The sequence below is a fragment of the Hoplias malabaricus genome, chromosome X2 (assembly GCF_029633855.1).
Source record: "Hoplias malabaricus isolate fHopMal1 chromosome X2, fHopMal1.hap1, whole genome shotgun sequence".
NCBI lineage: Eukaryota > Metazoa > Chordata > Actinopteri > Characiformes > Erythrinidae > Hoplias > Hoplias malabaricus.
Genome location: NC_089819.1, coordinates 30291561 through 30305263, shown reverse-complemented (window position 1 = coordinate 30305263; position 13703 = coordinate 30291561). Strand labels below are relative to the sequence as shown.

General features: G+C 38.6%; 1 protein-coding gene across 1 annotated transcript in view; it reads left to right on the top strand.

The window, feature by feature from the left end:
• The window catches only part of LOC136677331 (4-hydroxy-2-oxoglutarate aldolase, mitochondrial-like), a 160287-nt gene extending 148128 nt beyond the window's left edge, over nt 1-12159 (top strand). Inside the window, exons 7-8 of the mRNA XM_066654850.1 lie at nt 5691-5824; nt 11615-12159. Coding sequence (XP_066510947.1) covers nt 5691-5824; nt 11615-11764 — 284 coding nt within the window. The 3' untranslated portion in view covers nt 11765-12159. The remainder of the gene's footprint in view (nt 1-5690; nt 5825-11614) is intronic.
• The last annotated feature ends 1544 nt before the right edge of the window (nt 12160-13703 follow it).

Below are 13703 nucleotides of genomic sequence, written 5' to 3'. Positions count from 1 at the left end.
ATTTATTTTTCTTTTTAATGTTGAAGTGTATGAATTCCATGGTTTTAACTTGGTCAGAAAGACAGATTGTCTTGCTTGAATCTTTGCATTAAATCAAATCAAATCAAATCAAATTTATTTATATAGCGCTTTTCACAACTGATGTTGTCACAAAGCAGCTTCACAGAATTCCAGTAAGACAAAGATTTGACATGAAATGTAAAAACAAATGTAAACCCTCAAGTGAGCAAGCCAGGGGCGACAGTGGCAAGGAAAAACTCCCCCAGCTGAGGAAGAAACCTTAGCAGGAACCAAGGCTCACAAGGGGTGACCCATCCTCCTCTGGTCAATCTACTGGTGATGATAGTTAGTAGTCCATGAGAACTTCAGTGTAGGGACAGCTTCAAGGCACTTGGTGGTTGCTGGAGCGTGGGCAGCTGGTCTGAAGCGTGGAGGGTCTCGACAGTCATCCATCAGTGTCCAGACAGACAGGTGGGCAGTCGTTTACTCGGAAAGATGTAAAGGGATGGAATTAGTTTTGAACTGTTTTGTGTTTGTAAAGTAGAAAATATGAAAATTTCCAGAGTGTGGCTAATGACTCCGGCAGATCTGACTATGACAGCTTTAACTAAAAGGAGAGAACCAGGAGGACACACAGACACGGGAGCATCCTGAAACACTGGCATCCCTCCGCTCCACCGTCAACAAACCTGAGTGATCGCGAGAAGCGGCGGGACGACAGCACCAGCGTCTCAGTTTACTATAATTCCCTGTGTCCATGGACCCCCCAGATCTGCCGCCTTTATCTATGGGGGAGCATTAGCTACCAAAAGATAAACTAAACAAATGTGTTTTAGCCTAGATTTGAAGATTGTGACTGTGTCTGAGTCCCGAACATTTTCTGGAAGATCATTCCAGAGTCTGGGGGCTTTATAAGAAAAGGCTCTTCCCCCAGCTGAGGCCTTCTGAATTCTGGGAACAATTAAAAATCCCAGAATTAGAATTAGAAATTAGAATTAGAAAACAGTATTCTGTGATCTGAGTGAACATGGAGGCTCATAATAGGAAATTGTATCTTGAAGATATTCAGGAGCAAGCCCATGTAGAGCTTTATATGTTAATAACAAAATTTTGTATTCAATGCGGAATTTAACAGGCAGCCAATGAAGTGATGATAAAACTGGGCTGATATGTTCAAATTTTCTAGTTTTAGTGAGGACCCTAGCTGCAGCATTTTGAACTAGTTGAAGTTCTTCACTAGTCTTAAATTGCTGCTGGTGCATCCTGACAGTAGTGCGTTACAGTAGTCAAGCCTTGAAGTAATAAAGGCATGTACTAATGTTTCTGCGTCTTGGAGGGATAAGGCATTTCTAATCTTAGCAATATTGCGAAGATGTAAAAAAGCTGTCCTAGTGATACTACCTATGTGTTGATCAAATGATAAATCCGGGTCAATTATGACACCAAGATTTTTTGCTGCTGAACCAGGTTTAACTGGAAAGTCAGCTAGATTTAAAATTAAATCTGATAATTTATTTCTTGCCACTTTTGGACCCAAAAGCAGGACCTCTGTTTTGTTGCTGTTTAGAAGGAGGAAGTTACGCAACATCCAGCCTTTCACGTCTTTTACACAGTCCTCTATTTTCTTTAATCTGTGTTTGTCATCGGGCTTGGCTGAAATATACAATTGTGTGTCGTCTGCGTAACAGTGAAAGTTAATGTCATGGTTTCTTGTAACTGTGCCTAGCGGTAACATGTATAATGTAAATAATAATGGTCCTAAAATAGAGCCTTGTGGAATTCCAAATCTTACTTTAGAATAATTTGAATTTAGATTGTTTACTTTTACGAATTGATAACGTTCCGTTAAGTAAGATTTGAACCATAATAGGGCTGTCCCTGTGATTCCAACCATGTTTTCTAACCTTTCTATGAGAATATTGTGGTCTATTGTATCGAAGGCTGCGCTTAGGTCAAGAAGCACCAACAGGGATACGTGGCCTTGATCAGAGGCAAGAAGAAGATCATTTGTTATCTTGACTAGAGCTGTCTCTGTACTATGATGTTGCCTGAATCCAGATTGGAATTTTTCATATATATGATTCTTATGTAGATATGAACTAAGTTGTTGGGCCACAGCTCTTTCTAAGATCTTGGACAGAAATGGCAAATTAGAAATAGGCCTGTAATTAGACAGTGTACTAACATCAAGATTTGGTTTCTTGATCATAGGTTTAATAACTGCTAGTTTAAAAGCTTTGGGTACATGGCCCAGACTAAGCGATGAGTTTACTATAGTTAAAAGAGGATCAATAATAGCTGGTAGTACTTCTTTGAGCAATTTTGTGGGAATTGCATCAAGTGTGCAAGTTGTACAGTTTGCGGAGGTGATAATCTTCTCTAGTTCTAATTGTGGGAGTGGGTAAAAGGTTTCAAGTCTTTCTTTTACAGTTATATTATGTTTTATTTCATTCACATCAGGTGGCAGCCAGGATGGACTTGATCCTGTGGCTTGAGTTTGTTGTCTAATATTCTCAATTTTATTATTAAAAAAGTCCATAAAATCTTTACTGGTGAGAGTTGCTGGAATTAGTTGTTCAGAACCTGCTTGATTTTTTGTAATTCTAGAAAACACACTAAACAGTGCTCTCGGATTATTTTTATTATGGGAGATCAGCGAGGCCAGATATGCTGAGCGAGCTTTAGTGAGGGCATTTCTATACTCTATAAGGCTGTCCTTCCAGGCAGAATAGAACACTTCAAGCTTGGTTGATCGCCATTTCCGCTCTAGTTTTCGTAATGTTTGTTTTAAAGTACGGGTCTTATCATTATACCATGGTGCGAGCTTTTTCTGTCTTATACTTTTATGTTTAAGTGGTGCTACCTTTTCTAAAGTATATCGACAGGTATTTTCTAGGTAATCAGTTAGTACATCTAGGTCCATTGGGTCTGATGGAGTTGGAACTGGGGTCGATAGTTCTGGTAGGTTTTCTATAAATTGTAGGGCGGTAGATGGTTTTATTATACGCCTTGTAGAATATCGAGGGTTCTTACATATATTATGGCTAAAACGTAGCTCATATGAAATTAAGTAATGATCGGAGATTGCTGAGGATTGCGGTAGGATATTAATTTTGTCAATGTTAAGACCTAGTGTCAGAACTAAGTCTAAAGTGTGGCTGCAGTAGTGTGTAGGCCCTGTTACATTTTGAGTAATACCAATAGAGTCTAAGATTGAGGTAAATGCCTTTTTTAGTGGGTCACAATGGATATTGAAATCTCCTACAATTATAACTTTATGATTGCACACCGCTAGGTTTGTAGCAAAATCGCTGAATTCATTATTATGGTTTCCTGGTAGACTTCTAGGTGAGAAGTCACCAGGTGTCCTGTAAATGAAGTTCTGTGTTCATGAATATAGATTGGAGTCCTATTCAATGGTTATGGGGGAAAGACTTTGCCCCTTTTGCTTTGATCATCTGATCCTTGTAGGAAAGGCAGATGAGTAGTCTGATCAAAAGGTCAGTTTTCTGTCCTCAAAAGGAAAACAAAAGATTTTAATTTAGGACATCAACTCGAGAGGGGTTTGATTTGGAGATTCAGGTCCTGACTTCACTACATGTGCTACAAGTTAACAAATCTGAGTTGGCTCCTCCACCTCCCAGTAATAAGTATACAGTCGCCCCTCGCCACTTCGCGCTTCACCTTTTGCGGCTTCAGTGCATCGCAGGTTTTTATAAAATATTAATGGGAAAATAAATTGCGGATTTTCGCTATTTCGCAGGTTTTCTTCGGAACTCGATCAGTGGATAATACATATATTTGATGAAATTTTACATGAAAAAATCCCAAAATGTATAAAAATATAAGAATGTTGTAAATCATAAAATATTACGAATTACAGTAAATAGTGCATATTTACTCTCTGAAATGAATGGTTATTAAGGGAATGGTAAGGTTTATGTAGCGTAAATGTGTGGGGGAGGGTTTATAAAGCCTTAGAATAGTGTATAAATACTTAAATAAACATAGTGTACCTACTTTGCGGATTTCTGTTTATCGCGGGTTGTCCTGAAACAAGATGATTTAATAATGTCTGCTTGTGCTTCAGGACGTCTTCAACAGCAGTGATTCACCTCCTTTGACTGGTTTCTACTGGACAATTTATATACTGAACAAAAATGTAAATGCAAAACTTTTGTTTTTGCTTCCATTTTTCATGAACTGACCTCAAAGATCTAAGTACTCAAAAGTCCTTCTATGTACACAAAAGGCATTTTTCTCTCAAATATTGTTCACAAATTTGTCTAAATCTGTGTTAGTAAGCACTTCTCCCTTGCCTAGATAATCCATCCACCTCAAAGGTGTGACATATCAAGATGTATCGTGTGATTATTACACAGGTGTGCCTTAGGCTGGCCATAATAAAAGGCCACTCTAAAATGTGCAGTTTACTTTTACTGTATTTTGTGTGTGTGTGTGTGTATCAATCTGGTGTGACTACCATTTGCCTCATGCAATGCAACACATCTCCTTCGCATAGAGTTGATCAAGTTGTTGACTGTGGCCTATGGAATGTTGGTCCACTCCTCTACAATGGCTGTGCGAAGATCATGCTTCCACATGAGGTGATGGTCATGGATGAATGGCACAACAATGGGTCTCAGGATCTCGCCACTGTATCTCTTTGCATTCAAAATGCCATCGATACAATGCACCTGTGGGCCACTGGATTCACAACGTTGACATCAGCAAACCGCTCACACGCCATCTGCAGCCTGCCATCTGCCCTGCACAGTGAAAACCGGGATTCATCTGTGAAAAGGACACCTCTCCAACTTGCCATACGCCATCGAATGTGAGCATTTGCCTGCTTAGGTCGATTATGACGATGAACTGTAGTCAGGTGGAGACTCCAATAAAGAAGAGAAGCATGCAGATGAGCTTCGCTGAGACAGTCCGGGTGGCTGGTCTCAAATGATCTTGGAGGTGAAGATGCAGGATGTGGAGGTCCTGGGCTGGTGTAGTTACACATGATCTGATACTGCCAAATTCTCGGAAACACCTTTGGAGAGACGGTTTATGGTAAAGCAATGAACATTCAATTCACGGGCAACAGCTCTGTTGGACCTTCCTGCAGTCATCTTGCCAATTGCATGCTCCCTCAAAACTTGCAACATCTGTGGTAGTGGCTGTGGCTGTGTGAGAAAACTGCACATTTCAGAGTGGCCTTTTATTGTGACCAGCCTAAGGCACACCTGTACAATATTCATACTGTCTAATCAGCATCTTGATATGCCACACATTTGAGGTGGATGGATTACCTCAACAAAGGAGAAGTGCTCACTAACACAGATTTAGACAAACTTGTGAACAATATTTGAGGGAAAAAGGCCTTTTGTGTACATAGAATAAGTCTTAGATCTTTGAGGTCAGCTGATGGAAAATGGGAGCAAAAACAAAAGTGTTACATTTATATTTTTGTTCAGTTTAAATACCTTTATGCTTGTTATACGCTGCTTCTATGTCAAATTTCCTTGGTGCAAATAAGTGATCATAATTCATGTTCTAAATTTGCATATGTTAAGGCTTTGAATATAACATTTACATTTCATATATTCTAAATGTGATAAATGTTTGTGATGACTCTTTTTGATGATATGAACAAATATAAACTACAGTATACTTGTTTGTGATTGTGTTCACCAAAGGTTCTGTTGGGGGTGTGTGTGCCTTAGCGAATGTCTTAGGACACCAGGTTTGTGAGCTAGCACAACTGTGCTCATCAGGGCAGTGGGACAAAGCCAAGGAGCTACAATCCTATCTCATCGAACCAAACACAGCGGTGAGACTCATTAAAATAATAATACATTTTAATAACAATGTGCTACAGTGATTTTATACCAATTCCTGAGGCTTTTTTGATGGTGGGTTGGGAATGTAGGTGCTGTCTCGTGATCAAAGCAGGTTGGAAGGCAGGCAAGTTTGAACACTCCAATCCAGACAATCTTTCTCCAGCATCAGGTCATACAGGATGGGCAGTTGCTTAGCTTGGCAGATAAATCTATTTCACATATGTTTCCATGTGACTGGGCACAATAAAAAATATTAGTGAGTAAGTTTTAGCTCTGAAATGCCAGATGGGAACAGCATAACTGAACATATACAGCCAGAAATATAGCACAGGCTTGATGGCTACCTGAAATATCAGTGCCCCTCTGCTTCAGCACCATCAGACTGGAGGGAAAACCTGAGTGCAGCAGAATAACAGAACAGACATCTCAGATTTCTTAAGTTCTCTATTCATAAATACTTAGCTCTGTAATTTTATCAGGAACCTAATTACCAAATGCTTAACCATACATGTTATAAAGCTTCTCTGGAAGGAGGGCAAACTTGTAATTTCAGATTAGACACAGCCATTAGTTAAAAGCATCAGATTTAGAGAGCATGAAGAGGTGTTATAATACCTCTCAAAATAAGCTTTATAAAATGTACATGGCCAGAGTCTGTTCTTATTTTCTACCTAGGGTAGCAATCAAGTCATTATAATTAGACTTGCACTGGAAAAGTTCATAAGGGCCATATTATATACAGGATATGATGTAAAATATCCTATGCCAATCCATTAGAACTTTACATAGGCCTGCCCCACTCTCTTCCTACCTGCAGCCACAACATTCCTGTAATCATCTACCTTTGGCCAATTAAATCATATCACAAACCATCAGGGGGTTGCTGTGGCCGTTTATGATCCAATCAACAACCAGCTACCCCTAACACCGAAGCCTACTCATTGGGCCCACCCCATTTGTACTTACCTCAGCCACTGTATTGCTAGCTCTTCCTTATCCACAAAAATTCACTAGACCTTCCAACTAGTTCGCAGCTGCCCATGACAAAGCTCCACGACCACAATTCCCCTACATGTGCTCTGTGTTTATAACAAGCGAATGGGCAAATTATCAGCCAATAATCCTCCACTAGCAGCTGCCGAATTACCGTAGTGTTAATATATGAATGGCAGAACGCGTCTATGGGCGGAACAAAAAAGCTTGTGCCTCAAAAATGTGCTGGTTGTTGTTTACGCTTCTCTCACAAGAATATAAATATATATATTGTTTCATTCTATATATAGTTGGAAAGTAGACCCTTCAAGGTTTCCAAGGTATGTTGTATTTTTTTTTCTAGGATAAAATCTCAGAGAGTTATATACGTGTTTAGGTGGAATTTCAGTTACATGCCGCCGACCTCAGGGGGTTAATTTTCAGCCCCTTATGCAGAACTGCATATGCAGTGATGTAGCAGATACCTGTCACCCAGGTTCTTTATCCTCAGCCGACAAATCCGCATACTTCAGTTTCTTCCTTTCCAAAACATCTTGTACTGCATCCTATTCTATGAAATAAACGGTCTGTTTTCTTTCAGAGTACAGCACCAAGTCTGGCCTCAGTGTAGTTAAAGCAATGCACTCTGGGACCTGTAGGTTTTTACCTAGATTAGCCAGCACCCTGCCAGGGGTGCGAGATATGGCACCAAAGTAATATGATGATATTTCAGGGTATTTTGGCAATAATGATATTCTTGACAAAATACTGAAAAGTTTAAAATATCCAGAGATGTCTGCTGGTTGACCTCTGGTGTAGATTTGTATCTTTGTAACCTGAATTTTTTATTTAGACTTGAATTTATTTGTCTGTATTTTTTAAATATGAATATAAATATTTTTTACTCTTTTTTTTTTTATGGGAATTTTTCAAATCTGAATATTTCAGCACCTCAAAATTTCAAGTTTATCCAATGCCATACAAATGCAATTGAAATATAAAATATTTAAACAAATGTAATTCAAATATTCAAAAGTTTATCAAATACACCCATGTTTATCTGCTTTGGTGAGAACATATTGGCTGTTGAACTATTCAAACAGCATTTATGATTTTCCTCATACTTAACCTGGTGCTTCTGCTTAAGGTGGTGAAACTGATTAGTGGTGTTTCCCGTTTCTGTTGTTAAAAGCTTCTTTGATTTCTTACACTATATCATGGTTAGGTGTACATCTGATATTTTGTAACCAAACCACTTCCACACTCCTGAAGTCACTCCCCTTTTATTCCTCCACCTCAAAGACACTTTCCATCATACTTCACTGTGCCTGAATGACTCATGTAATGAATATATGCCATATTATGGGTAACTTCATGACATCATTACATAAACAAGTCAGAATATCACTATTAACGTGATACTGATTTTGAAAAATGATGATGATATTAGTGCTAACTACAATATGACACAGCTATACCCAGTCACTTTATTACTACAACCACTTGGAAATGCATTAACCTCTAGGTGTTTCCTGTCCAACAAACATGCTAAAACACTTAGCACCTGATAATTTCCATATATACCGGCCCTGCAGCAAACTTGCAAATTGATAGAATATGCTTCAGTGTGCCAACCCCTGCACATAATTTACAGCCAGGGTCCTCAGCTACCCACTGTCCAAGATTTTGCAGTGTTGGAAGGACATTGTAAATTGCTCCCAGCAAAAGTATATTACAGCTCAACTCTATTGCACACAACTCTTGCCAAGTGATCCTCCATTTCTATAGATTCTTCCAAATGGCCTTGTTTTGCCTGAGACACTGCTGTTGCAGACAGTGACTCCTCTTTCTGCTTGCGAATAAAACTAGTAATCATTAAATTTTTTCTGGTGATGTGGTCGTACCAAACACTTCCCATGAATCACCTGACCCAAGGCCTTTCCCTTCCCCAGCAGCCGCTATGTGCAAGGCAAGTAATCATCAGGGTCATCTTGCCATCCATGTATGCCCTAACTGGGGAGTCCGTGATGGAAAGCCATTATGCAAACTCTCCTCGCCTAAGACCCACTTAGAGGCCCTAATAATTACCTCCTTTGCAGTCAAAAAAGGCTAATGGTGAAATATCAGTGAATTTCATCAAATAATGAACATCTAAGTGAATATCATCAAAATAAGCTTTAACTAGCTTTTTCCTATAAGATTATGAGGCAATGAGCCTTATGCATTTGCTAAATCCAGGAAAACTATATGTAGATCCCTAACCCCTTTTTTTGCTGTCTGATTCTGGTGCCAGACCATGCACCAGAGAAAGTCTTACCCTCCACATTAAGAAGAAATATAGCCCTAAACTGTTCTATACCTACAGCATCCTTCTCCTTTTGGTATAAGGATACCCCCTGCCCTTCTCCACTCTTTTGCAATTATCCCTTTCTTCAAAACTACCCTCAACAACCTCCACATAAACTTTGTGACATCAGGTGCATATTTGTACACCCGATATGGCACACCATTATGTCCTGGAGTAGAACCTGCTTTTGCATGATGCATCATGTCTTGAATCTCACTCCATTTTGGTGGACTGTCTATTTGACTCACTACTTCAACCACTGATGGAATATCTCATGGCAGCTCCAACTCTTTTGCCTGATCATCAGTTTACTCAGCACTAAAATGCTCCTCTAATTCATTTTTCCAACTTCTAAACTCCCAGATTTCTCTTTACCCAATAAGGTCTTCACAAAATGAAAAGGATTCCTAAACAAAGTTGCTCTAGCATGTTTCTTCTTTTCCCTCCTATTCCTCAAGGTCTCTGCTCTCCTTAACACTGCCAAACTACTGCAGCTCTTTCTGTAGCAAGTTAATACCCTCTCTTTCCTCTTCCCCTGCTGGCCTCCACTGCTTTCTAAGGGACCTTTGCTCCGGAATGAGTTTATCTATTTCTATTTGCAGTTTTGACTTCATCATGTCTATCAGCTTTTCCATTTTGTGCATCCTACCAACCCTTGCCATTCCGTATTCATAAATAATGTTATCTTATTTAGTCAGCTTTTTCTCTGCTGACCCTTTCAAACTGGCTAGTATACATATCTGCTGCACCCGGCTAATGTAACTTTATTCTCTGCCCAATTCCTTTCTCTCTTGCCTCTTGCTTTAATTTCTCCTGTTCTCCATCAATCCTCTAGCTAACATCAGATTCATCTTCCTGTTTATCTCTGCTGGAGTTCTCCTCAGTAGTAACAGAGGTGTTGATATCCTGTGAACTGTGGTATGTAACCTGTCACCGGACTCCAGCTGACTGATTTTAACAACCCTTGCACTCTCTTATCCAAGCACGTTCTCTTTCCGTGATGAATCCTCAGTCCTCTCACTGATGTCACCTTATTCCATCCACACATACACACACACACTTTAAACCTCTTTCCTTCTCCTACCACCCTAGTTGCCTCCAAGATTATTTCCTTTGTTGTAGTCAAAACCTTAGAGAACATACTTAGGACAAAAGATCCATAAATTGATGGACTAAAGGAAAATTGCTTCAAAAATGTTTCATTTTCCCATGCACATTTGCCCTTGCCATTTTCCAAGTTCATAAACAGTCACCTAAAAACCTAGGGTAAAACCATGCCAACATTGGGAGAACACACCACAGGATTCAAATAAACCCCAGAGCTGTGTGACAGCAACATATAAGTGTCAGTAAATTCACATTCAGATTTTGAACAAGGGACCTATGTAGTCAATGATTAAGTGCTCAAAGGTTTTTCCATTAATGGAAAAGTATGTAGCGTGTCTGGTTTCAGTACTTGATTCAGATTTCTTGTCTTTCAAAATAAAATGTATTCTGAGTCCAAATAACGCAAAATGCAATCATGTATTTTTTCCTGCCACCATTTCATCATGTGCAATTCTCATTACCAGTGCTTCTAGGTGTGAACACATATGTATAAACACAGTTTAGATATTATACTTACGCTGTGTTTAATTTTCTTTCTAGGTATAAACACTGGCCCTCTTCTGGCAGTGTTTGAGCTCAAGGGTATTTTAGACACCAACATATTTGTACTAGCTAGCATTACTCTGGCAAAACACAAAGCACATTTGTAAGTCGCTCTGGATATGAGTGTCTGCAAATGTCATAAACTTAAAGATTTAAATGCAGAAGGGACAGCTAATAGAATAAGTGGCTCTCGAAAGCCCCAAACTTCTCACACACATATACACTCTAGCTGTTTGAAACATGTATCAGCATGCTGCCCTTCGAACATAACATCAAAAAAAAAAAAAAAAAAAAAAACATAGTCACCCCACTAAATATAACAAAGGAAAAGCTTTCAAAAGTGCAAACTGGGACCAAACAAAAAAAAATCTATTGCCAGAGCTGAATAAAATGGGAAAAAATATTTTAAGCAAGCATCAATCTTGCTGGATGTCTGACAGCATTTCCACAAAATAGCCAAAATGTTGGCTGCACTAATAGAAAAAAAAAAAAAAAATATATATATATATATATATAAACCCATACCAACTAACTAAAAAACCAGAATTTAAGAAGAAAACAGAAGCCTTTTTAAACTAGAGCAATCACCTACATGCTGGTGTGTCCCACTGCAAATCAAGCTCTTTCACCATTCACAAGTTCCACCTACAACAACACAGCAGATCAATTCAGGCCACCAAGAAGGTTGTTCGAGTTTATAATGTGTTTGCTTTGTCACTGAGACAATTTTCCCAGGCAGATACCTCTATAGGGCTCCCAGTTAGGATTAAATGTTGTCCTTACATTATTTGACTGGATGTTTTCTTTCTAGGTAACTCGGAAGTTTGGTGTACCTGGTCTGAAGCAAGCAATGGATTGGTTTGGGTTCCATGGTGGTGTATGTCGCTTCCCTTTGAAACCTTTGTCAAAAGTGGAGATAGAGGAGCTTCATGCAGCCTTTTCATCAAATGGTTGGCTATAAAAAGAGTATAGATGAAAGATTCATACTCCAGGCCCGAGTTCCCTGGACAAATCACCTGAGACAACTAGTAATACATCTCGAGTTGTAAATAACTGGTCCTGCTGAACTTTGAGTTGACTAGATGGTTGCCCTCTAATAACTAGACTATGAGCTTAGATGTTGTTTCTCTCAATGCTATTCAGTGTTATGGCCATAAGTATATTAAAACCGATATTATTTGATTACATTGATCAAGATTTAAATATGCCTCACCTCATATCAAATGAAATTAAATATCTTAAATTTTTAGTTTGTAAGTAAATTATAAAATATTTCATTTTATTTGCAACATTTTTATATATTTAATGTGAATCCAATAAAAATGACTAATTTTACTTCTTGTCAGATAACAAATACTCAACACAATAAATAAAAGTAATCTTCCAGCATAATGAGAGGAAAAATCTGTAAATAATACTATATTTATATTATATAAAAATATTATATATATGCCAATAAATATGGAGGGCACTGTATACAGAGCCCTCCATATTTATTGGCACCCCTAGTTAAAATGTGTTAAAAGCTTTAAAATATTTTTTTTATTATTATTGCAGAAGCATAATCACACTTTGAAAAACATTTGAAAAAAGCAACCTTCAACTCAAGTGAAAAAAAAAAAGAAAGGAAAAATCCTGGCTAAGAAATAATTATTTCCCATAAAATGACCTTTTCCACAATTATTGGCACCCTTAACATTTTCTTGGAAATAAATTTATTTAAACCATTTATGTCATTTCTACTGTAGAGTATAAAGTGGATAAAAGTATCTAGGAACCTTTAATTAGTAATTCATTACTTCCTGTTTCCCTGGGGTATAAATGTGGCTTAACACCGAGGCCTATTTCTCATACTCATTCTTAAACATGGGAAAGACAAGAGAACACACTATTCAAGTAAGGCAGATGTGTGTCGACCTTCATAAATCAGGCAATGGCTACAAGAAAATAGCCACTCACCTGCAGATGCTCTTATCTACAGCCAGAGCGATCATCAAAATTTCAAAACATCTGGAACTGTGACAAACAAGCCTGGAAGAGGACGTAAGTGTATCTTGCCACCACACACAGTGAGAAGGATGGTAAGAGAAGTAAAACGTTCTCCAAAGCTCACTGTAGCATTTTGGGGTTACGAAGTCTCCCAAACAACCATCAGGTGCTATCTACATGCCAACAAGCTGTTTGGGAGGCAGGTACAGAGAAAGCCTTTTCTGAGCTATACTTTTAAGTGTAAAAGGGTGGAGTAAACGTGTTTGCCAAGCAGTACTGGGTTTTGAACTGGGACCGTGTGCTTAGGTCAGTTGAGACCAAGATAGAGCTTTTGGCATCAAACACTCTAAGTGGGTCTGGGGTAACACCAAAGATGAGTATGCAGAAAAACACCTCCTGCCCACTGTTAAGTATGGCGCAGGATCTATGATGCTGTGGCCCTCTTTCTCTTCCAAAAGACCTGGGAACCTTGTAAGGATACATGGCATCATGAACTCTTTGAAATATCAGGACATTTTGAATCAGAATCTGGTGGCCTCTGCCCAAAAGCTGGGTCTTTCAGCAAGATAATGACCCTAAATATGTGGCCAAATAAACTCTCAAATGGTTTAAAAGAAGACCCAGGACTCTGGACGAATTTATGAATTTAGAGAGGTTGTGCAAAGAGGAATGGTCAAAGATGCCTCTTTCTGTATTCTTGTGAAGAGTTATAGGAGAAGATTAAGAGCTGTCTTGTTGGCAAAAGGAGGTTGTACAAAGTACTAACACCATGGGTGCCAATAATTGTGGCACACATGATTTCATTCAAAAAAATCTTCTTTTTTTGCATTGTTGTCCTTTATTATTTATTTAAAAAAAAAAAAAAAGAATTTATTAGAAGCCAAAGAACATTTCTTAACCAGGGGTGTCAA